This window comes from Brachycentrus maculatus, unplaced genomic scaffold (assembly GCF_059751285.1).
Source record: "Brachycentrus maculatus isolate JH-2025_06_01 unplaced genomic scaffold, ASM5975128v1 h1tg000236l, whole genome shotgun sequence".
NCBI lineage: Eukaryota > Metazoa > Arthropoda > Insecta > Trichoptera > Brachycentridae > Brachycentrus > Brachycentrus maculatus.
The window spans coordinates 4,933-31,590 of NW_028280987.1; the positions used below are offsets into that span (position 1 = coordinate 4,933).

General features: G+C 36.0%; 1 protein-coding gene across 1 annotated transcript; it reads left to right on the top strand.

The window, feature by feature from the left end:
* The first annotated feature begins 757 nt into the window (after window positions 1-757).
* On the top strand, window positions 758-26,123 carry LOC148306580 (serine proteinase stubble). The gene is made up of 6 exons (XM_088264719.1): window positions 758-904; window positions 19,904-20,081; window positions 21,625-21,817; window positions 22,758-22,862; window positions 24,473-24,580; window positions 25,582-26,123. The coding sequence occupies exons 1-6, from the start codon at window positions 832-834 to the stop codon at window positions 25,756-25,758; spliced, it is 834 nt and encodes a 277-aa protein (XP_088120845.1). The 5' UTR covers window positions 758-831; the 3' UTR covers window positions 25,759-26,123.
* Window positions 26,124-26,658: the final 535 nt, after the last annotated feature.

Genomic DNA, 26,658 nt, shown 5'->3' on the forward strand with positions numbered 1-26,658 from the left:
ACCAACACGCCGCTTCCCCGCAGGGGTAGGCAGAGCAATAAAACCCTGGTCTGGTACCCGCTTCAGGTACCAGACCAGGGTTTTATTGAATAAATATTAGAATAAAAAAAAATAATGAATTTTGTTTGACCCATCAGCATATAATATTGAAAGTCCAGATCCCAAATGATGCATACAAAGAACATATAAAACTAACTAACTAACTATTTAACCATCACGCCGCTCCCCCGCAGGGGTAGGCAGAGAGAATAGAACGCCACACCACTCTGTCCTTGCAAACTTTCTTCGCCTCCTCCACGTTCACGCATCTCCTCATGCATACCCGCCGATTGTTACGACTCCTAACCTAACCTAACCTAACCTAACATGACCACTCTCAAGAATTTGGCATACTTGAAGTTTTTCTCGGTCTTCATCTGCTCTTTTTTCCAATTACGTTCGCCTCCTAAATTTGTTTTACTGTTCTTTCCTGACTCATTCGTTCTACATGTCCAAACCATCTCAACACACCGTTCTTAATTTTATCGATAATGCTTATCTCAGCTTTTCATTCCTTCCTTATTTCACTATTCGAACATCTATCATACATCTGTCATATTCTGCCGCGAAGTGTTAGGCCTGCAATGGGTCGTGGAGTCTTCATTTCGGTTATTCTAAGAAGATTTTTTGTTCTTGAGGTGTTATCTCTTCTTTCTATCAATTAATAAAATGAATTGTTACGTTTCAGTGATCCCTCAGAGCTGTCGGTATAAGGGCGCCAAGTTTGAGTGCGGGCTGAGCATCTCCTGCGTGCTTGGCGGCGGTCGCCCCGTGGACCTGTGCTCCGGAGGGATGATATGGGCGTGCTGCGTGGACAGGGACCTGCCCGCGGACAAGCCCGAACCTCCAACCCTCCACAACGTCAGTAAGTACCCGGCAATTGCACCATTACAAAAAAATATTATAAATGCATATCTCAGCATAGATGAAGATGGAGTTTGAAGCGATCCACTTTGTAATTTTGTAAAATTTATATTCTTCTTCCTGGATTCATCCCAACTTATCGTCTTTGTAGACTGTTGGTGGTAGAGCTCTCCTCGTCCTCAGGCTGTAGGTCCTTCTGGACCATGGACAATGTCACCCAGGTTGTGCTTTCGAATCATGAATGAAATTTCTGCAGCCTCCGTGAATTCTTTAATCTTCCTCTTGATGTCCTTCGAGGAAGATTTTTATTTTTTAAATTGAGTTGTATTATTTTTTGATATCTCATCAAAGATGAAGAAGAATATGGAAGTATGGGCATTTACGGGGCTTACGACCGTCATAGGCTGGTTTAAGTGATCACTTTACACACGTGTAACATTCACCAATTCTACCCATTATTGACAACCACACTACTCATATTCTTCTTCATCTTTGATGGGATATCAAAAAATAATATGAAAATAACTCCTGTAATTGGAGATAATCCAGATTTTGTGAACAAGTATTTGGACACACTCAAAATATTCTAAATAAATTATCTGGTCAAATTATAAGCTTAATAATAAAAATGAAAATGGTATTTTCTGGCGTTTCTCATGTGTGTGATTATAATCCAGGATTCGGACCTCACATACTAATATAAGAGTTTCTGCTTAATAAAAAGCTTCTTTACATCTCATCAATAGATGTCTCTAGTGAAGTTCTAGTGATTCATGATCAAGGTTTCTAAATTGGTTCATGTATATAGAACTTCCAAGAATTTGAGTAGTGTGATTGTCAATAATGGGTAGAATTGGTGAATGTTACACGTGTGTAAAGTGATCACTTAAACCAGCCCATGACGGTCGTAAGCCCCGTAAATGCCCAGACTTCCATATTCTTTTTCATCTTTGATGAGATATCAAAAAATAATATGAAAATAAATCCTGTAATTGGAGATAATCCAGATTTTGTAAACAAGTATTTGGACACACTCAAAATGTTGTTAATATAGTTACATTTTTAAGTACAACATTATACAATTTCTAAACATATTACAATTTGCCATATGTATTAATATATATATATATATATATATATATATATATATATATATATATATATATATATATATATATATATATATATATATATATATATATATATATATATATATATATATATATATATATATATATATATATATATATATATATATATATATATATATGGCAAATTTATAGTTTTAGATTCGCTGTGCCTCTCCAAAAAAGAGACTGAGCTCTTGTGCTTGGAGACGGACTTACACTCAAGGTGTAATGTTTTATATAATTAATGGTATAATATATTTTTTTAATATATTTTTTTCAAGATTTATATATAATGGGCATTAATTTTTTTGTTAAGAATTTTTTTCTTTTATTTTTTAAATTTCTTTAGGGAGTTTATTGAAATATTTGTCCGCCTCTGTAGTGTAATGGTCAGCACGCTCGGCTACCGTTCTGGAGGTCCCGGGTTTGATTCCCAAGGGTGGTAAAATAAATATTAGTGAATTTTTCACTGTAATATTTATTCAATATTACCATGGACTGGTACCTGAAGCGGAGGGCTGATCACCTTTCCTTCATGTATAAACGATCAAGATAACACTGCGTTAATATTACACAGTGCCCTGTGCACCATTGGGGTGCGGGTAAGGGTTTTATTATTATTATTATTATTGAAATATTTAATTCCCGAATATTTGAAGTTTTGTTGAAATTATATTATTTCGAGAAATAAAAATTCTTTGTGTTCTGGTGCACTCACATTTTTATTAACCAACTAGTTTCGGCAACAACCTGTTGGTTGCCCTCTTCAGGGTTTAATTTATTACCCTATTTGTTGAAATTGTTTAGTATTACATTTTGGAGTTGAAAAATCATTTGAGAATCTCAAAGGTAAACTTTATTTTAAATTCAAATATTTGTCACCCTTTGGTAATTGAAAAATTGCGTTTTTTTTTTAAAAATGGCTTGTATGTTTGGGACATGAAATTTTGTAAATAATAATTTTGTTGGAAATATATATATAAATATATATTTTTAAATAACTTAATATAATTATTGTTTTCTGTACTATTTTCACATCTATGATGATTGCCTGGTTCATTGAAAGCTGTCCCACCGCATGCCCAGATCGGATACAGAAGCATCTAGGCTTCCTGACAGATCTGCTCTTGCTAAGCATTTTTTTTTAATTAAGTTGCGAAATTTATTGAAAATGTGAAACAACATAAAATTGTATCCCGATTTTACTGTGAATTTACATTTAAAAGCTTTCAATATACCTGTCACTGCCAATCTAAATAATACAAGATCGTAAGTCCATCACCAAATTTTCTAGAAGTTCCCCAGTGTGATCGCCTGGTTCACAATATGACCAGGTTCTCTGCGTCCTATGTGCCCAGAGGTGGTAACCTCCAATTGCCTTTCCTCTACCTTACTCTTGATCCCTGTTACAGCCAGGCTTCCACGAATGCGTGAACTCTTTATTTTGTCTCTAAGGGACACTCCAGCTTTCACAGCATTCACATTTCTGAAGTTTCTAGTTGCGTAGGTGTTTAGGTGGTATTTCAGTATTGTATAATACCATTACGAAACATACGTTATAATGCTTGGGCACGTTTTAACTTAACAGAAAACACATGTAATGTATAAAATATATCCAATTAAGCACCTATTAGATGTGCTCTAATTCACCTGTTTTGCAATTGCTCCAAGTCCGCTCTAACAGTGTTTGAGCCAATTGATTCTGCGGCGCCAAATTTAACAGTTCTTGCCTTCATTACTGTGCGGATGGAGCATATTCTTCTTCGTGGACGTTACAAAGAAAATTTCAAGAAAAGTGATAAGGAAATAATGCAGTTTAGATAGTATCTATATGCGTCAAAACCATGTATCATGCACCATACATGGTTTTGTACAAAGCCATATACCATACATGGTTTTGACGCATATCACTATCGATATGCGTCAAAACCATGTATGGTAGATGTTCGATTTACCTTGCTTATTTTGTCAATGGTTTATTAGCTTAGTACGTTAAGTGGATTTTTGTTTCTACTAGCAATTTTTATTTTATTTCAATCTGTGTTGGGAACAGGAGGGATAATCTAGTGTGGGCCAATCGGGATTTGTCAGCATTTGCTCATTGCTGGGAGGAAACCACGTTGCACTCCTCAGGAGAAGCCGGACTGCTGACTGTCCTCAACAGGCCTTCCGTTCCACTAGAAGAGGGTTCTGCATTTTGTGTCCTAGCTTGGTTTATGGTACCAATGTCCTTGGCTAGTTTTATCATGTATGATACCACCTCTCGTGACAGTTTCTTATGAACTATCACGGATACGATGTCTGATAAGTCCTAACCCAGGCTCTTGCAGGCTGAGGAAAAATGCAAGGCTGTGATAAGCATTATTCATGAAATTAAGAAAGGTGTGTTGAGATGGTTTGGACATCGCTCACTCCTTTCAACAACTTAATATATCAAAAAACTAGATTTTTCAGGAGATCGTTTTTGACTAACTAACTAACTAACCATCACGCCGCTTCGCCGCAGGGGTAGGCAGAGAGAATAGAGCGCCACACCACTCTGTCCTTGCAAACATTATTCGCCTCTTCCACGTTCATGCATGTCCTCATACATACCCACCGATTGTTACGACTCCTAACCTGACCACTTTCAAGTATTTGGCATACCGTTTTTAAACTTTAAAAATATATTAAAATGTTTTTAAAATAAATAGGGTGGACAGTCGAAATGCCATCTCTCAGAAGAATGTGCGACAAAACGATGTATGATAGATGTGCGAATAGTGAAATAAGGAAGGAATGCAAAGCTGAGATAAGCATTATCGATAAAATTAAGAAAGGTGTGTTGAGATGGTTTGGACATGTGGAACGAATGAGTGACGAAAGAACGGTAAAACAAATTTATGAGGCGAATGTTAGTGGGAAAAGAAGCAGAGGAAGACCGAGAAAAACATGGCACGATCAGGTATGCCAAATACTTGAAAGTGGTCAGGTTAGGAGTCGTAACAATCGGCGGGTATGTATGAGGAGATGCATGAACGTGGAAGAGGCGAAGAATGTTTGCAAGGACAGAGTGGTGTGGCGCTCTATTCTCTCTGCCTACCCCTGCGGGGAAGCGGCGTGATGGTTAGTTAGTTTTTTTTTAGGGTGGACCATAGACATCAACAAATAGAGCCGCCGATAATTTAGCAATGTTACCAATATTAAAAAAGCTCCATCGTTTCTGTGACGTCATTCATTGCCAACTTACGAAAACGACGTTTTTTCGAAGGCGAATTTTCCAAAAGAAAATTATGAATGAAAATATTAATTATATCGACTGTTATAAACACAAAATGAATCTTACACAGTACTTTACAGGTTGAGTATGTTAAATTAGATATTCTTCCCGTCTGACAAAGATCCGTTGAACGAATGTATGAATTATTCCTTTCGACTTCTTTAAAACGTATTTTTCTAATCATCAAACAACATCATACATTATCATTATACAAAACATCAAAATGGTGTTATTACAAGACATAAAACTAACCCACGTTCTCCAAAAACAAATTTGATGACTGTTTAAAAAAAACCTTTTGAAAACGACGGTAATTTTATTTATTTTTTGGCGTAGGCTAAAAGTATGGGAAGCCATATTTGTATATCCAGCAAATCAGGTGTTAAAATTGTCTTTGAGTTCGTCCATTGAAATAAAACACTTGTATAATTGGAGATAATCCAGATTTGTGAACAAGTATTTGGACACACTCAAAATGTTGTTAATAAATTATCTGGTCAAATTATAAGCTAAAATAATAAAAATTCAAATGATATTTTCTGGCGTTTCTCATGTGTGTGATTATAATCCAGGATTCGGACCTCACATACTAATAAAAGAGTTTCTGCTCAGTAAAAAGCTTCTTTGCATCTCACCAATAGATGTCTCTAGTGAAGTTCTAGTGATTTAAGAACAGTGTTTCAAAATTGGTTCATATATACATATATAAAACGAATTCGAGTAGTGTGGTTGTCAATAATGGGTAGAATTGGTGAATGTTACACGTGTGTAAAGTGATCACTTAAACCAGCCTATGACGGTCGTCAGCCCCGTAAATGCCCAGACTTCCATATTCTTCTTCATCTTTGATGAGATATCAAAAAATAAGAAGTTATATTTTAATTATAAAAAAAATCTCATTCTGAATCTGGGATCCAGTAAAGTAGGCAGAATTGATTGACGAATGATCGAATCGAATTATTCGGCCGAGTACTCGGTTTGGCAAACAACAAACCGAGTAATACTAGTACTAGGTAACTCGGTAAAACTCGGCACATCTCTAATAATAATAAAATAATGAAAAGGTCTGTAATGGCACTCCATTACAGACCAATACTCACTACTAATTACAGACCACTCATTACTCACTCATTACAGACCAATACTCACTAATAATAAAAAAAATGAAATGACCAATACTCACTAATAATAAAAAATCACTCATTACAGACCAATACTAACTAATAATAAAAAATGAAAAGGTCTGTAATGGCACTCCATTACAGACCAATACTCACTACTAATTACAGACCACTCATTACTCACTCATTACAGACCAATACTCACTAATAATAAAAAATGAAAAGGTCATTACAGACCAATACTCACTAATAATAAAAAATGAAATGACCAATACTCACTAATAATAAAAAATGAAAAGGTCATTACAGACCAATACTCACTAATAATAAAAAATGAAATGACCAATACTCACTAATAATAAAAAAAATCACTCATTACATACCAATACGCACTAATAATAAAAAATAAAAAGGTCTCTAATGGCACTCCATTACAGACCAATACTCACTAGTAATTACACACCACTTATTACTCACTCATTACAGACCAATACTCACTAATAATAAAAAATGAAAAGGTCATTACAGACCAAAACTCACTAATAATAAAAAATGAAAAGGTCATTACAGGCAAATACTCACTAATAATAAAAAAATGAAATGACCAATACTCAGTAATAATAAAAAATCACTCATTACAGACCAATACTCACTAATAATAAAAAATGAAAAGGTCTGTGATGGCACTCCATTACAGACCAATACTCACTAGTAATTTGGTGAAAAAGACATCGGCGCTTTGCGGTTTCGGTGTCCCTTTCGTCGACTTTCGTTTTCACTCCAATTTCGTTAGCTCTTGCAGTGCGTTTTTACTTTCTTCGGGGGTCCGTAATTCTCACCAATCTGTGATTATAACACCGGCCATAGTAACATCGCCTCTCGCTACCGCAGCGGCCATTTCGCTCTTTCTTCTTTTCACTTTCCTCGCCGTTCCGGCGGCTGAATCTTCTCCATTGTCTGTCGCTAACTCGGCTCACTTATCCGCGCAAACACTTCGAGCGAACTGAACGTACGACTACACATCATTCACTCCTTTAAAAATACAAAGCGACAGCTGTTGTAAAGAAGCGCGCTGTCTGCCATTAGTTAATTAGAAGATAGTAATAATAATAAATAATAAATCCCTTACCGCACCCCAATGGTGCATAGGGCACTGCGTCATATAAACGCAGTGTTATCTCGATCGTTTACACATGAAGGAAAAGTGATCAGCCCTCCGCTTCAGGTACCAGTCCAGGGCAATATTGAATAAATATGACAGTGAAAAAATCACTTATATTTATTTTACCCCTCTGGGAATCGAACCCGGGACCTCCAGAACGGTAGGCGAGCATGCTGACCATTACACTACGGAGGCGGACAAAATTAGAAGATAGTCTATTTTTTAAAGTGCCCAAAGCACCATCTGCGAAGAGAAGAGAAACCGTTCTACACACTGTTTCTTATTAATGTTTCTTGGGATGTATTTACATACTATCCGTATTCAGAAAACCCGTCAATATTTGTCCTTGTGACGAAAAGTCCATTTAAATGAATTATCCATAAAACCAATCAAGCCAAAAAATCTTATGATCAAACGTCATATATCAAAAATCAGCAATTTTCGACTGCGAAACTGGCGTCACGGGTTCGATTCCCGTCAATTCAAAATAAATTCAAGAAAGATTTATTTTTAATTGGTCTGAGTTTTTGTAATGCATTTTTTACATTTACCTTCCCTATCCTTACATTCCGTCCGCGTCCGTAGTGTAATGGTCAGCACGCTCGGCTACCGTTCTGGAGGTCCCGGGTTCGATTCCCGGGGGGGGTTCAAATAAATAAAAGTGATTTTTTTCACTCTAATATTTATTTAATATTACCCTGGACTGGTACCTGAAGCGGAGGGCTGATCACCTTTCCTTCATATGTAAACGATCAAGAAAACACTGCGTTTATATGAAGCAGTGCCCTATGCACCATTGGGGTGCGGATAAGGGTTTTGAAAAATCCTTACATTCAAAACTGCAGACAAGCCTCTGGCTTTGCGGGTTATTCTTTTAAAAAAATAAGAAAGGTGTGTTGATATGGTTTGGACATATGGAACGAATGAGTGAAGAAAGAACGGAAAAAAATGAATGAGGTGAATGTAGTTGGAAAAGGGAGCAGAGGAAAACCGAGAAAAAAATTGGCACGATTAGGTGTGTCAAATGCTCGAAAGCGGACAGGTTAGGAGTCGAAATAATCGGCGGGCGTGCATGAGGATATGATCGTGGAAGAGGCAAAGAATGTTTGCAAGGACAAAGTGGTGTGGCGTTCTATTCTGGACCGATAAAGTTGGGGCAGCAGCAGGCCCTCGGTGGTTGGAGCGCTACGTGCAGCGCAGGCAAGGGATAACTGGAGAAGAGGCATTGCTTCCACAAGGGTTACAACCCTCAGTAATGAGGATGAAGATCGAGAAAAAGAAGGTAACAGAGTCTTAAGGGTGTATTCTCAAATGTACAAAATCATTACGTGACCAGCTACTGCGTCATGAAAAAAATCATGGATGCTGCAGAAAGATAATACCATTCAAAGGCATGACCTGATATAGAAGGACCTACAACCTGAGGACGAGGAGAGCTGACTTCAACAGTCTACAAAGACGATAAGTAGGAATGGAGCTAGGAAGAAGAAGAAGAAGAAACGAATGACGAACTTAGTAAACGCCTGTAGATAATTGTAACTACTCATGACTTGATAATGACTCTGATAGAAAAACAATCAGGTGATATCGTTTTGCTTCGATGGCCATGCTAAGTGACAAGTGTTTTGCAGCGGTTCAATGAGGAAGAAAGTAGAAAACCAAATAAAGAAAGGCAAAAAGTGTCAAATTAGATGTTGAAGAACTAGAATTTGAAATAAGACAAATGGAATTTAAAGTTAAAACCGATAAAAAGCCTATGGAACAAGATTGTATCAAAACATTTTGAGTGTAACTCCCGGGTAGACCACCAAAGAGATGAATTGACAGCTGGAAATCGACTTCGTAGGAGGCTTACCCCTCTTGAAAACAGGCCACCAAGAAGAAGAAGAAGAAGAATTCACAGTTAAGCCGACAAAAAAGGCAGTGAACAAGATTCTATCAAAATATTAGCGAGTGTTTTTGCCTAGAATTTTCACTCATGAATTACATGAAACTTTAGTTAGTAACTTTAAACATGAAGAGTAAATCCACTCACAAGTAGGCATAGGCTATGAAACTTATAAAGTTGAAGCCTGAGTAGGGACATGATAAACGGTGTTGCATAAGCCGTAGCTAGATTTCAGAGTCACTTGGACGTTAGGTACTTTAAAAAAAATCAAAATATTTTGAGTGTGTCCATGCTTGACAGAAATTTTGAGAAGCATGAACGTAGAAGAGGCGAAGAATGCTCGCAAGGACAATATATATTTTGTCGAGGCATATTTATATTTTGTCCGCCTCAATAGCGCAATGGTCAGCACGCTCGGTTACTTTACTGGAGGTCCCGGGTTCGATTCCCAGGTGAGGGGTTAAATAAATACGAGTTTAAGTGATTTTTTCGCTCTTATTTTTATTTAATATTACCCTGGACTGGTACCTGAAACGGAGGGCTGATCACCTTTCCTTCATGTGTACACGATCAAGACAACACTGCGTATATATGATGCAGTGCTCTATGCACTATCGGGTGCGGATAAGTGTTTAAAAATCGTATATTAGTTAGTATTTCGAAACATGTGTTTCGGCTGATGTTGATGTCCTCAGTTCAGAGAGAAGATTTATATATATATATATATAATATATATATATATATATATATATATATATATATATATATATATATATATATATATATATATATATATATATATATATATATATATATATATATATATATGTGTATATATATATATATATAATATATATATATATATATATATATATATATATATATACATATATATTGTTTAAAGTATTGGTCCCAGACGAGCGCCTTGTGGGACACCGCTGTCCATCACTAGATGTCCAAGTACATGTATGGAGTATTCTCCGGGCAACTCCGGGTCACGCACTTCGTTCGCGCTCGGCTGACCTCGGGCGATTCCGTCCATCGGGCGTCGGAGCGAGACGGAGAAAGTTCAGAGGGATCTTTTGGCGGCGCGACACGGTATCAATCAGAACGACAATAGGGCTATTTTTTCTTAATACATGCAATTAGCTTAGTAATTGAAATATTTGAGGAATCTTTCCTCTTATGCCTAGTATGATTTTTTCTACTCTCTGATCATGGTATATTGCTCCGTTGTTCTAAGGTGAGAACACTTTTCCTTGCATTGGAACAGCTTGCATCTCCACACCAAAAGGGCACCTTCTCTGTCCACCTTCAAGAAATGGCTGAAACGTTACTATCTTCATCTACCTTTCCGTTCATGGTGTATCCACTTCTCGGGGGAGAACACCTTCCATTCCTCCACATAACACATCATCCTTCAGTCATTCCTGAATTGTTCAAGTAGCTACATTATGGAATCAATGACCTCTTCATGGGAAAAATGCACCATGTCTGAGGATCTCCAAGATACAAACGCCTTGAACATTACTATCTGTCCTTAGAACCCTTACATATCAACCTTATAATGTTCCACTATCTCCCCTCCTCGACTCATTACCTGACCATACTTCATATATCGCTCACTCCTTTGAAGAACGTCACAAATCAAAAACCTTGATTTTTCAAAAGAACGTTTTTAAAGTTTAAAAATAAAACACAATGTGTGAAAAATAAATATCAAGCCAATATGAACTTTTTACTGTGCAACAGATCTGTTTAGGTAAAACCTGAATGTTTCTTCTCCATTTAAAGAATTTTGTATACTTAAAAAAATAATTAAGTATACAAATTAAGGCGATTCAGTTGGCTTGGCCATGTACTCCGCATGCCTCCCGAGAGCCGCCATCATGCTTGCCTCTTTTACAAGGCATCAGGTCGCGCCGCCCAGGACGACCACTGCTGACAATTCGTCGGCAGTTCTCGTCAGAACTTCGGGACGCGGATCTGACTTGGGAGGATGCAAGCGAGCTGGCAGCCGACAGAAAAGCCTGGAGACAGTTTGTGGACTCCATATGCTCCACCTAGGGAGCGGATATGGTTATTATATTATTATTTAAAAAAATAATTAATAAAATACCTATTCTTCAAAATGTAAAAACAAAACTTTCTGCCCTGTAGCGGGTAAATATTAAGTTAAAAATATGCAGCTTTTGCTGGGATATAGTACATTTTCTGGGCATTCCGAAAACATGCACAGCTGAAAATTGTCGATTTTTTATTTATGACGTTGAAAGGAGTGAGCGAAATGCGTATATCATTGTCTCATTCGTTGCCTTCCCCACCTAACGACATCTTCCATCTCGCATATTTATCTTATCCTGGTGTTATTATATCGTCAATCTGTTTCTTAGACTCTTGCCAGATATGCTCCTTAGAGTCTTCATTTGAAATTTTGCTAATCCCTTTTTTGTATTTTACTATATTTCAACGCCATCTAGTGACAAGAGTTGAAATGAAAGTGCGTTATTCGTCTTTGACGTTTTTAAAAGGTTGCTTGGTTCTGATCTTTGCTATAAAAAGGTTTGCGTCGTTGGTAAAATAACATATACATCGAACATCCCATTTTCAGAGTAGATGCATGTCGCTCACTCCTTTCAAGAACGTCATAAATCAAAAATGGACAATTTTCAGTTGTACATGTTTTCAGATTGCCCAGAAAATGTACTATATCCCAGCAAAAGAGGCATATTTTTAACTTAATATTTCCCCTCTACAGGGCAGAAAGTGTTGTTTTTGCATTTTGAAGAAAAAGTATTGTATAATTTTTTTTTTTAACATACTAAATATTTTTCAATTGGAGGAAAAGCCTTCAGGTTTTACATTAAAAAATCTGTTGCACAGTAAAAAGTTTAATAAGTGACTTGATATTTATTTTTAATACATTGTTTTATATTTTTAAACTTTAAAAACGTTCTCCTAAAAAATCAAGTTTTTTGATTTATGACGTTCTTGAAAGGAGTGAGCGATGTGTCAATTGGAGCATGGATATAATTCATTTGAGTTTTACTAAAGACATCTATAGTCTTTAGTAAGGTAATTCTTTCTTCTTCCATCTCACTATAGATGTCTCTAGTGAAATTCTATCGATTTCAAGCACGGAATATTGTGGATGAGTATCATCGTTGAACAACAAACTAGACAAAAATATCCACATCTTCTAGTACACAACCATGATACACGATACACACAACGAAGGTTTGACAGTCCCAAGAATTAACAATAAATATGGGAGTCCTGCACTGCAATATATCCTTCCGAACATTTTTAATTTGTTGCCGACGGAGGTTAGAGGTCAAAATAAAATATGGAACAAAGGCAAAATAAAGAAATGGGTAAATGATCAAGAGTTTATTCTATGAAAATTGTAAAATAGTTTATATTCTTAATTTTCTCTCTTTTTTGTGTGTATATTAGGTTAAAATGGATAAAAACAATAAAAAATGTATGTAAAAAGAACTCCACCGACAAGACACACAAGGTGGCTTGGTGGGTCTCTGCAAAAAATATATTTTAAATATGTTTATATTTGTAATGTGAGTAAACGTATACAATTTATTTAAATAAATAAATAAAAAAATCGAATTTGATCAATACATATAGGAGTTCCAAAATTTCAGTAGTGTGGTTGTCAATCATAGGTAGAATTGTGAATGTTACACGTGTGTAAAGTGATCACTTAAACACAGACTTTCGTATTCTTCTTCATCTATGTTGAGATATTAACATTCCCATTTCTTTCGTACATATTAATCAAATACTTTTAATGATTTTAACATGTGTTTTTGTTTTAATTTTACTTATAACGTAACTAATAAAATAACTTTATACTAAAAAAAAAATCTTAGTCCACCTCCGTATTGTAATGGTCAGCACGCTCGACTACCGTACTGGAGGTCCCGGGTTCGATTCCCAGGGGGGGTTAGTCTAATAAATTTAAATGATTTTCCACTCTAACAATTATTGAAGATTACCCTGGACTGGTAACTGAAGCAGAGGGCTGATCACCTTTTCTTCATGTGTTAACGATAAACATAACACTGCGTTTATATGATGCAATGCCCTTTGCACCATCAGGGTGTGGATAAGGGTTTGAAGATGAAAACATACAATTCTTTTAATCAGCCCGTAACAGGTTGTAAGCCCTGTAAATACCCATATTCATCTTCATCTTTAAAATTTCGAAGAAGTTTTTCTACTGCAGTATTTTATTTGACCAGTGACCGGGTTTTGTCGTTATTGATATCATCAGACTGGTGCCTGATGATGTCTGGAACGACGAAATTCGGTCACTGGACATATGAAATAAATGTGGAAAATAACTATATGGTTGTTATTTTATTTTATAAAATGAAGTTCAATGAAGAAATGTGAGTAAAAAACTTGAATCTAACACATATTAACAAATTCATTGTTCAACAGGTGATCTTATACAACTAGTGGGACACTTTCCAACAGACAATTTTCACTCATACGACACCAAACCCATTTCCAACAAACCCCTGACGATCTATGACGAACCCACTATCCTATTCCACAAACCCGAATACGACAGACCTAGTCTTGATTACGACAGACCAAAACCAGAGTATGACAGACCAAAACCAGAGTATGATAGGCCCAAACCGGATTACGACAGACCAAAACCAGAGTACGATAGGCCCAAACCGGATTACAACCGACCAAAACCAGATTACGATAGGCCCAAACCGGATTACGACCGACCAAAACCAGATTACGATAGGCCCAAGCCGGATTACGACAGACCAAAACCAGATTACGATAGGCCCAAGCCAGACTTTGACAGACCTCACCTTGACTACGACAGACCGAAGCCAGAATACAACTGGGTGAAACCAGATTTCTACAGACCCACAAAACCAAATTCAGACAATTTCGACCAGAACCCCTTCTTCCACGTCAAACCTTCCTACCACAACCACTACGAGACTACAACCAACCAAATCCCACAACCAGATGACTATTACTCCCCCGACAACAACTATGAACCAGTGTCTTTGCAAGGGCAAGGTGGATCCGGATTTTACGGTGACGATGGCACGAATGATCCTAGCTTTCGGGGTAAATTGATACAAAATTTGTGCAAATTGAGCACCTAATTCTCCAACCCTGGCACAGTCTTTAAAATAGTAGTAGCAACCCTTTTAACAACAGTGATGCCTTGCATAACGGACTTAATTATATGAAACGGGTTCTTCCGTATCAATACATGTTTATCGATAATGCTTATCTCAGCTTTGCATTCCTTCCTTATTTCACTATTCGCACATCTATCATACATCGTTTTGTCGCACATTCTTCTGAGAGATCGCATTTCGACTGCATTCAGTCTACTTTCATCCTTCTTTTGCCAACTCCATGTTTCACTTCACCAACACATTGGAGTTGGAACCAGGACTCTGTTGTGCACTGCCAGTTTAGCTTCCGCTGATAGGTTTTTACTAAGAAAGGTGTGTTGAGATGGTTTGGACATGTGGAATGAATGAGTGACAAAAGAACGATAAAACAAATTTATGAGGCGAATGTTAGTGGGAAAAGAAGCAGAGGAAGACCGAGAAAAACATGGCACTATCAGGTATGCCAAATACTTGAAAGTGGTCAGGTTAGGAGTCGTAACAATCGGCGGGTATGTATGAGAAGATGCATGAACGTGGAAGAGGCGAAGAATGTTTGCAAGGACAGAGTGGTGTGGCGCTCTATTCCATCTGCCTACCCCTGCGGGGAAGCGGCGTGATGGTTAGTTAGTTAGTTAGTTAAAACATGTTTAAAAAATCGTTCTGTAGCACAAAATATGGTTTCTTCCTCTTGAACACCTGCTATTGTAGAAATGGTAGATCCTGTTACCCTCAGCTGAGTTCGGATAAAAGTTCTGAGTAAATTTCAGAACCTCTTCCCATTTGACCAGAATCTCCTTGATGGGAGCAGTTGGTGATTGTTTGATTAGATTCCACCTCCTCGTCTTGAGATGAAGTTTCCCTCTGAGCTTCATCATGTTGTTGAACTAGAAGTTCTTGGAGTTTATTAGTTGCCAGCTTTTATGTAACTGTTCTTCAATAAGCTCTTCGTACAAAAGTGTATTAGCTGCTTTCGACCTTGGAGCATTCGAACGACAAGACAAAATAAGATACAGTCCGTTGTATGAAGCGAGGTTCGTTGTATGAGTCACGTTATGGAAGAACCAAAAGTTTGTCCACCTCCGTGGTGTAATGGCTAGCGTGTTTAGCTGGAGGTCCCGGGTTCAATTCCCAGGGGGATTGAAAATAAATATCAGTGATTTTACACTCTAATATTTATTTAATATTATCCTGGACAGGACCCTGAAGCGCAGGAATGACCACCTTGCCTTCATGTCAGTAACGATCAAAATGCGTCAATATGGTGCAGTGCCCTATGCACCATTGGGTGCGGATAAGGGTTAAAAGAAGAAGAAGAATGGAAGAACAAAAATTTGTTATGGGCTTTGGTCGCTATGCAAAGCATCACTGTTTTGATATATACGATTGCTTTTGATATTGTTTACATCACACGAGACAAGTTATTTTTCACAAAAATTAATTCAGAATTTAGCTAAATTAAAATAAAACATATTTAAATACAAAAATATTTTGACGGCTCAGCAGAGATGAAAAAGAATATGGAAGTCTGGATATTGACAAGGTTCATAACTGTTTATTGGCTGGCTGAGTGATCATTTTACGCACATCGCTCACTTCTTTCAAGAACGTCATATATCAAAAATTGACAATTTTCAGTTGTGCATGTTTTTGGAATGACTAGAAAATGTACTATATCCCAGCAAAAGAGGCATATTTTTAACTTAATATTTACCCGCTACAGGGCAAAAATGTTGTTTTAGCATTTTGAAGAAAAGGTATTATTTAATAATTTTTTAAAATAAACTAAATATTTTTCAAATGGAGAAAAAACATTCATGTTTAAACTAAAAAGATATGTTGCACATTAAAAAGTTCAAAATGTCTTGATATTTATTTTTAAAACATTGTGTTATATTTTTAAACTTTAAAAACGTTCTACTGAAAAATCAAGCTTTTTTTATTTATGACGTTCTTGAAAGGAGTGAGCGACATGTATAATTTATTATTCCACCCATGATTGACAACTACACTACTCAAGTTTTTGGAACTCCTATATATATCATCTATCTCATGACACACTACATATGCCTTCAGAACAGTCATCAGCATGAGAAAACTTTTGTTTAACAGAGACCCTTCCTTCTAAATCCAATCATAGATGGCTATTGTAAACTCAATCATGGAACGTCATGAGACTGACTTCCAATCGTAGTGTGTTTGTCAATCATGGGTAGAAAGTGTTTGTCAATCATGGGTAGAATGTGTTTGTCAATCATGGGTAGAATGTGTTTGTCAATCATGGGTAGAATGTGTTTGTCAATCATGGGTAAAATGTGTTTGTCAATCATGGGTAGATTGTGTTTGTCAATCATGGGTAGAATGTGTTTGTCAATCATGGGTAGATTGTGTTTGTCAATCATGGGTAGAGTGTGTTTGTCAATCATGGGTAGAATGTGTTTGTCAATCATGGGTAGAACCAGATTTGTGAACAAGTATTTGGACACACTCAAAATGTTGTGAATAAATTAACTGGTTAAATTATAAGCTAAAATATTAAAAATGAAAATAATATTTTTAGGCGTTTCTAATGTGTGTGATTATAATCCAGGATTCGGACCTCACATACTAATATAAGAGTTTATGCTCAGTAAAAAGCTTATTTTCATCTCACCAATAGATGTCTCTAGTGAAGTTCTAGTGATTCAAGAACAAAGTTTCTAAATTGGTTCATATATATATATAAAACTTCCAAGAATTTGAGTATTATGTTTGTCAATAATGGGTAGAATTAGCGAATGTTACACGTGTGTAAAGTGATCACTTGACCAGCCTATGAGAGGTCACAAGCCCTGTGACTTGCATGTTTTTCTTCATCTCTGTTGAGATGTTAAAATGTAAAAATAATTCCTGTTTTTTAAGTATTTGGACACAATCAAACAGCCGTGTACATATATTTACTATCAAAAGTCTAGCTCAAAATTTACTTTTTAAACAATATGGTTCGTTGCACATCACACCAAAACTAGTCAATTTTAGTTCAGTAACTTTCTTCTTATCTTATCTTTTAAAAAATATTTGTATTCTATTGTAAAGATTTTGGTTCATTTTTGTTTTACCATATAACTCTCTACTCTTGTAATATTACAACCTACGTATTACACATAACGCTCACTCCTTTCAACAAGGTCATAAATCAAAAATAACAAATTTTTCTGAATGCCCAGAAAATGTACTATGTCCCAGCAAAAGCGGCATATTTTTAACTTAATATTTACCCGCTACAGGGCAGAAAGTGTTGTTTTTGAATTTAAAATAAAAGGTATTGTTTAATATTTTTTAAATGGAGAAAAAGCCTTCAAGTTTTACCTAAAAAGATCTGTTGCACAGTAAAAAGTCCAATAAGTGGCTTGATATTTATTTTTAATACATTTGGTTATATTTTTAAACTTTAAAAACGATCTCCTGAAAAATCAAGTTTTTTGATATTTGACGTTGTTGAAAGGAGTGAGTGATAAGTCCGTCTACAGCACAAACATGTAGCTCTTTTCACTTCTTTAGTTTTTTCCTCAACACATGAAAACCCCTTTCTTCTTATGTTATAAGTCTGTATTCTTACCACATACTTACATATAGATTGACGTTTTTCTATATTATCTGCGGTACTAGTTCATTAGATTTTTCCTCTGTATATTTTCAATATTTTTGTAAAATCAATCTTTTTTAGTTTTTACGATTATTTTATTCTTTTCTTTCGACTTTTAAAATCAACAATAGTCCGCCTTGCGTTTGGCTACTAGGCTGAAGGTCCTGGGATCGATTTCCAGGGTATCAAAATAAATAAATATATGTTTCACAACAATATTCAATATTACCCTGGACTAGTACCTGAAACGTGAGACTGGCCGCCTTGTCTTCATATAATGAATGATCAACTTAATACTGCACCAATTTGATGCAGTGCCTTTTGCACCATTTAGTGGTGATCAGGATAAGAAGGAAGAAGAAGAAGGATAAAAATTATCAGTTAGCCTAAGAGAATGACGCTTTTTTAAATATGTAGTAGAATTGACCAGATATTGACAGACCAAAAGCAAACTGTTATACACCTAAGTCAGACTATGTCAGACCTTAGCTAGACTATGTCTGATCTGAGGCAGGCTATGTCAGACCTGACGCAGACTATATCAGGCTTAAGCAAGATTATAACAGACCTAAAGCAGACTATTTCAAAACCAAGCCAGACTATAATATGTCACACCTTAGTCTTTTTTAGAGCTAAGTCAGACTATGTCAGACCTAAGCCAGATTGTGTCAGACCTAAGGCAGACTATTTTAAACCTAAGGGTGGTGACTGACCGGAGCATTTCGTTGTAACAAACGTTGTTACATCGCTCGCGGCGAGCATCACCGAGCATCCGAAACTATGGATGGAGCGCTCGGCTCGCTGTACTGACTATACGAACTCGCATCGTAACATGTCAGTCACCACCCTAAGCCGAACTATTTCAGACCTTAGCAAAACAACAACAGACCTAGTCCAGACTATGTAAGACCAAAGCTAGACTAAAATTAATAAAAATAATAAATTTGGATAACTTATATAGCGCCGTTTAATGAATTGGGGAAAATATTATAGTGGAAATGATTTAGCAAACAAATCGCTCACTCCTTTCAAGAACGTCATAAATCAAAAAACTTGATTTTTCAGGATAACGTTTTTAAGGTTTCAAAATATAATACAATGTATTAAATAAATATCAAGCCACTTATCGAACTTTTTACTGCGGAACAGAACTTTATAGGTAAAACCTGAAGGTTTTTTCTCCATTTGTAAAATATTTAGTATATTTCAAAAAATAATTAAAAAATACCTTTTCTTAAAAATGCTAAAACAAAACTTTCTGCCCTGTAGCGGGTAAATATTGAGTTTAAAATATGCCTCTTTTGCTGGGATATAGTACATTTTCTGGGCATTCTGAAAACATACATAACTAAAAATTGACGATTTTTGATTTATGACGTTCTTGAAAGGAGTGAGCGAAATGTGTTTTTAGTCTTTTTCTAAAGATCATCTCACCCTCACTATTTCTAGCCATTGGTGACTATCCCAGTCTTCAAACAGTAGATTTAAGAATACTTTTGTATAATACAAGCCTATATTTTCATAACCTTTATATTATTTTGAATTTTCACCACATAATTTACTGTCTAATGGACGAGATTTTATTTATTGACATGAATAATTTTTTACCGTATTGTGACATTCTATTTTGATCTTTTTTAGCCTGTGGAGAGCTTTATACGAGGTCTAACAGGATCGTGGGAGGGCATTCGACAGCGTTTGGTTCTCATCCCTGGCAAGCTGCTCTCATCAAGTCCGGCTTCCTGAGCAAGAAGCTGTCGTGCGGCGGTGCCTTGGTCTCCGACAGATGGGTGGTAACGGCGGCTCATTGCGTGGCAACGTTAGTATAAAACAAATATCATATCAAAAACAGGCTTGAAGTCAAGTCACATGTGGAATAATGGACTATACAACACTTAACTAACTAACTAACTAACCATCACGCCGCTTCCCCGCAGGGGTAGGTAGAGAGAATAGAACGCCACACCACTCTGTCTTTGCAAACATTCTTCGCCTCTTCCACGTTCATGCATCTCCTCATACATACCCGCCGATTGTTACGACTCCTAACCTGACCACTTTCAAGTATTTGGCATACTTGATCGTGCCATGTTTTTCTCGGTCTTCCTCTGCTCCTTTTTCCAATGACATTCGCCTCATAAATTTGTTTTACCGTTTTCTCCTCACTCATTCGTTCTACATGTCCAAATCATCTCAACACGCCTTTCTTAATTTTATCGATAATGCTTATCTCAGAGCTTTGATTTTTCAGGAGATTGTTTTTAAAGTTTAAAAATATAATAAAATGTATTAAAAATAATTATCAAGCCACTTATTGAACATTTTACTGTGCAACAGATCTTTTTAGGTAAAACCTGAATGTATCTTTTTCTCCATATGCAAAATATTTAATATATTTAAAAAATAATTAAACAATACCTTTTCTTCAAAATGTAAAAACAACACTTTCTGCCCTGTAGCGGGTAAATATTAAGTTAAAGATATGCCGCTTTTGCAGGGATATAGCACATTTTCTGGGCACAAGTGAAAATTGACAATTTTTGATTTATGACCTTCTTGAAAGGAGTGAGCGATATATCACAACATATATATATATATATATATATATATATATATATATATATCTTTCCATAAAGTACTTTTTCAGTTCATTTATTTTGGATCTCCGAATGGGTTTTATTTTATTCATGTCAGTCAGCTGGTTAATTTGGGTATTAGCAATATAATTTAAGGAGCTTGTCCCAAATTTAGTAGTGTTTATCACATGAACCGTATATTATCGACCTGTCGGTGTCGTTTCCCCGCAGAGTAGGCAGAGCGGATAAAACGCCACAACAATCTCTTAAAAATATTATTCGCGTCTTCCGAATTCATGCACCTCCTCTACATCTAACCCTTATCTGCACCCAATGGTGCATAGGGCACTGCATCGTATTGACGCAGTGTGTTATCATGATTGTTACTTACATGAAGGAAAGGTGATTACTCCTGTGTTTCAGACCTGCCGAGTATTATTATTATTATTATTTTGGTCCCCTTAAAATATTTATTATTTATTGTCCGCCTCTGTAGTGTAATGGTCAGCACGCTCGACTACCGTTCTGGAGGTCCCGGGTTCGATTCCCAGGAGGGTCAAATAAATATAAGTAATTTTTTTAATGTAATATTTATTCAATATTACCCTGGACTGGTACCTGAAGCGGAGGGCTGATCACCTTTCCTTCGTTTGTAAACGATCAAGATAACACTGTGTTCATATGAAGCAGTGCCCTATGCACCATTGGGGTGCGGATAAGGGCTTATTATTTTATTATTTATCACATGTCCATACGAGTTGGTGATCTTTCTCTTCCATGTTCCAGCACTCCCAACTCCAATCTTCGAGTCAGACTTGGGGAATGGGACGTGCGTGCGCAGGCCGAGCGACTCCCTCACGAGGAGTATGCGGTGGAGCGCAAGGAGGTTCACCCCTCCTACAGTCCCACCGACTTCAAGAACGACGTCGCTCTGGTCAGACTCAGCAGGTCTGTGGCCTTCAAGCAGCACATTCTACCGGTAAGGATAATCAATTTCCAACAGATGCTTATTTTGAAAAACCTGAATTCTAATAATAATTTATTAAATAATATATTGTTTCAAAATTCTTCGCCATTGCTTTCCATTTTTCCTTTGTTTTCAAACTCCGTTCCTTGACTAACCCCTTCCCCTTACTTTCCCCTATCCTTATTTATAGAACAATTTTAAATTTTATATTTTAGTTACTATACAGACCTGAATGATGGAGGTTTAACTTCTGAAACATGTAGTCTAGTATTGTAACACGTCTTACCACAAAGTTAATGCCGAAACAATAAATAAAATACCACTTTTATATTACACAAGGTGAACGATGAATGATAAAGAGAGTGTTATATTATCATACCACAGAGTAAATAACGCTTTTTAAAATACAAACTTAATCGCCAATTGATTTGAATTTCCTTCATTTGCCACAAATAATACTGTGGAGCAGTAACCTATATCGTTTACTCCTTTCAACAACGTCATATATAAAAAACTTGATTTTTCAGGAGATCGTTTTTAATGTTTAAAAATTTAATAAAATGTATTAAAAATAAATATCAATCCACTTATTGAACTTTTTACTGTGCAACAGATCTTTTTAGGTAAAACCTGAATTTTTTTCTCCGTTTGAAAAATATTTTGGATACTTAAAATAATAATTAAACAATACCTTTTCTTCAAAATGCAAAAAAAAAACACTTTATTCCATGCAGCAGGTAAATATTAAGTTAAAAATATGCCGCTTTTGCTGGGATATAGTACATTTTCTGGGCATTCCGAAAACATGCTGAACAACTGAAAATTGAGGAATTTTGAAATATGACGTTGCTGAAAGGAGTGAGCGATATGTGGAATAATTATTGTTTTATATACAAGTTCTGTAGTATTTCTATGTATCTAACGATTGATCATGGCTGATTTCGATTTATAGGTGTGTCTGCCCGCAAAGGAAATGAAGTTGGCTGGAAAGATGGCCACTGTAGCTGGCTGGGGGAGAACCAAACATGGACAGAGCACTGTTCCAGCTGTGTTACAGGTAAATATCTTCAAGTATCTTCTTCTTCTTATTTTAGGACTAGGTCCTATCATTCTCGGGTCGCTCCCGGGAGGTGGAAGACCAGCTACCCCTCCATCGTTTAGGTGGTCTTCCTGGGGGTCTGATCCCGTCCGCTGCCACCCTCACCACTCGATCCGAACTCGCTCTTCTCACATGATCTCTCCAGAAACGTCTTCTTTCTCTTCCCCATCGCACAACATCTTCAACATCCCAGATTTTTCTTATTTCTGAGTTTCTTACTCTGTCGCGAAGTGTTAGGCCTGCAATGGGTCGTAGAGTCTTCATTTTTGGTGTGCTAAGAAGGCTTTTTGTGTGCTCGCGGTGTCGGCTCTTGTTTCCGTGCCGTATGTCAGGATCGGTCTTACGCAGGTTTTATAGATCCTCACCTCTTTCAGCATGTATTTGTTTCTCTATACAAAAACTTTTTAAGCATCCAGCTACAGCAGAGGCCTTGTTTGCTTGCTCTCTTACGTCAAGTATCTAATATGGTGTATTTTTTTAGAAGTTGGAATTAAAACTGTCATCATTGTTTCTACAGACTGTCAATTTGACAGTTGACAATTGATTTGTAGTCAGCACATTTTGCCATTTCACCATAAATACACTGAATGACCATTAGGTTCAGTGAATGGGCAGAAAACAATATTCAGATTGATCCTCTTTTACAACGCAAATTTTGTTCACCTTTGAGGCACATTTTTGGTTAAATGGCTATGTCGATAATAAGAATTGCCGAATTTGGAGTGGAGAAAACCCAGAAGCCTTTATCGAGACGTCCTAACATCCATCAAAAGTCACTGTTTGGTATGCTTTATGGGCAGGTGGAATCATTGGCCCAATTTATTTAAAGACGATGCCGGCCAGAATGTTACGGTCAATGGAGAGCGCTACTAAACCATGATTACTTACTTCTTCGTACCTCAGTTGAATGGTATTGATGTGGCAGAGCTTTAGTTTCAACAAGATGGCGCAACATGCTACACGGCAAGTGCCACCATCAAGCATTGATGCGACAGAACTGCGGTTTCAACAAACAATGAAAATAAAGCTTAAATGTTAAACTCAAAACATTTTGAGTGTGTCCAAATACTTGTTCACAAAATCAGATTATCTCTAATTGCAGGAGTTATTTTCATATTATTTTTTATAAGTATTTGAACACACTCAAAATGTTGTAAATAAATTATCTGGTTAAATGATAAGCTTAAATAATAAAAATGAAAATAATATTTTCTGGCGTGTGTGATTATAATCCAGGATTCGGACCTCACATACTAATAAAAGAGTTTCTACTCAATAAAAAGCTTCTTTTCATCTCACCAATAGATGTCTCTAATGAATTTCTTGTAATCCAAGAATAATGTTTCAAAATTGGTTCATATATATAGAACTTCCAAGAATTTGAGTAATGTGGCTGCCAATAATGGGTAGAATTGGTGAACGTGTGTAAAGTGATCACTTAAACTAGACCATCATAACGGTCGTCAGCCCCGTAAATGCCCAGACTTCCACTTCTTCTTCATTTTTGATGAGATGTCAAAAAATAATAGTTAAACTCAATTTTTTTTAAATCAAATGTTTTTTTTTAGGAAGTAGACGTCGAGGTGATCCCAAACGAAAGATGTCAGCGCTGGTTCAGAGCTGCAGGAAGAAGAGAGACTATTCACGACGTCTTTCTCTGTGCTGGGTACAAGGAGGTAAGGCATTCGTTGATTTTTAGAGAACTTGATGATGGTCCGGAAAAGGAATGTTTGAAGGACTAAAATTCAGCTCAGTGCTGAAAATCAGCGTTGATTAGATCAAAATAAACTACTGTATATTCTGTTTAGATTAGTTTAAAAGGAAAACGATAATATGATAATTTAGTTTTAAAAAAATAGCAGCACCGTATTAAAATACTCTACTAACGTTTTTTGTATAAAAAAAAATGCTCTCTGTGAATGTGTTCTGTATTGAAATACTTTATTTTTAGTTGTTCTTGTATTGAAATAATTTCTAATGTTGTTTTTTTTGTATTGAAATTATCTCTAACAACGTTTTTTATACTCCGTATTTCCTTTTTTTTGTATTAAAACACTCTTTTTTAACGTTTTTTTCAAAAGCACTAAAATACTTCTAAACAACGTTCTTTTTATTGAAATACTCTCTTACAACGTTGTTTGTATTAAAATACTCAATAACTAACTCCACCTCCGTAGTGTAATGGTCAGCACGCTCGGCTACTGTTCTTTAGGTCCCGGGTTCGATTCCCAGGCGGGGTCAAATAAATATAAATGATTTTTTCACTGTAATATTTGTTCAATATTACCCTGGACTGGTACCTGAAGCGGAGGGCTGATTACCTTTCCTTCATGTGTAAACAATCAAGATAACACTGCGTTTAAATAAAGCAGTGCCCTATGCACCATTGGGGTGCGGATGAGGGTTTTATCACAACTAACTTATTTGTAATTAAATACTGTCTCAAAATGTTTTTTAAATCGTCATTTATAAACTTAAAAACGTGATTGAAGACAGGTGCCGTGGCGTAGTTGGATAAATCTTCGACTCAAAACTGGTGTCGTGGGTTCGATTCCCGTCCCATTCAATAAAGATGTATTTTCAATTGGCTGTAATGTATTTTTCACCTCTACCTTCCTTATCCTTACTATCATACCCGCAGACAACCCTCTAGAAATTAATCTTTGTATTTTTTTAGGGTGGAAGAGACTCTTGCCAAGGTGATTCAGGTGGCCCATTGACTATGAAAGTAGAAGGAAGAAACACCCTCATCGGTCTCGTCTCATGGGGAATAGGCTGCGGCAGAGAACACCTCCCAGGAGTCTACACCAACATACAAAAATTCGTACCCTGGCTAGAAAAAGTCATGAACTAAAGACGAAGCCGGTCAAACAAGTTATAAAAATTATAAAACTACACAATTGAAAATGTTTTAAGACGGGAAAAGCATTACAGGTGACACGAAGAAGAAATAAGAAGAAGAAGTTGTGCTAAAATATGAAGTAGACTTATTTATTGTTTCGGCATTAACTTTGTGGTAAGACATGTTACAATGATTAAAGAAAACACTTCGTTTTTTACCACTTGAGTTTTATTATAGACTACATGTTTCAGAAGTTAAACTTCCATCATTCAGGTCTGTATAATAACTCAAATATAAAATATAAAATTGTTCTTTAAATAAGGAGAGGGGAAAGTAAGGGGAAGGGGTTAGTCAAGGGACGGAGTTTGAAAACAAAGGAAAAATGGAAAGCAATGGTGAAGAATTTTGAAACAATATATTATTTAATAAATTATTATTACAATTTAGGTTTTTTCGGATTTCTAAATTTTCAAGATAATTCAAATTTAAGGCCAAATTATGAATTATCTTGAAAATTTAGAAATCCAAAAAAACCTGAATTCTAATAATAATTTATTAAATAATATATTGTTTCAAAATTCTTCACCATTGCTTTCCATTTTTCCTTTGTTTTCAAACTCCGTCCCTTGACTAACCCCTTCCCCTTACTTTCCCCTCTCATTATTTATAGAACAATTTTATATTTTATATTTGAGTTATTATACAGACCTGAATGATGAAAGTTTAACTTCTGAAACATGTAGTCTATGATAAAACTCAAGTGGTAAAAAACGAAGTGTTTTCTTTAATCATTGTAATTTTTTTGTAAATAAATAATTTAAAAAAAATCCTTTCACTTATTTTTTTTGTGTACTTAAATGTAATGATAAATTATGAACAATTTTACAATTAATTAAGTGATGTGGTAGTGAT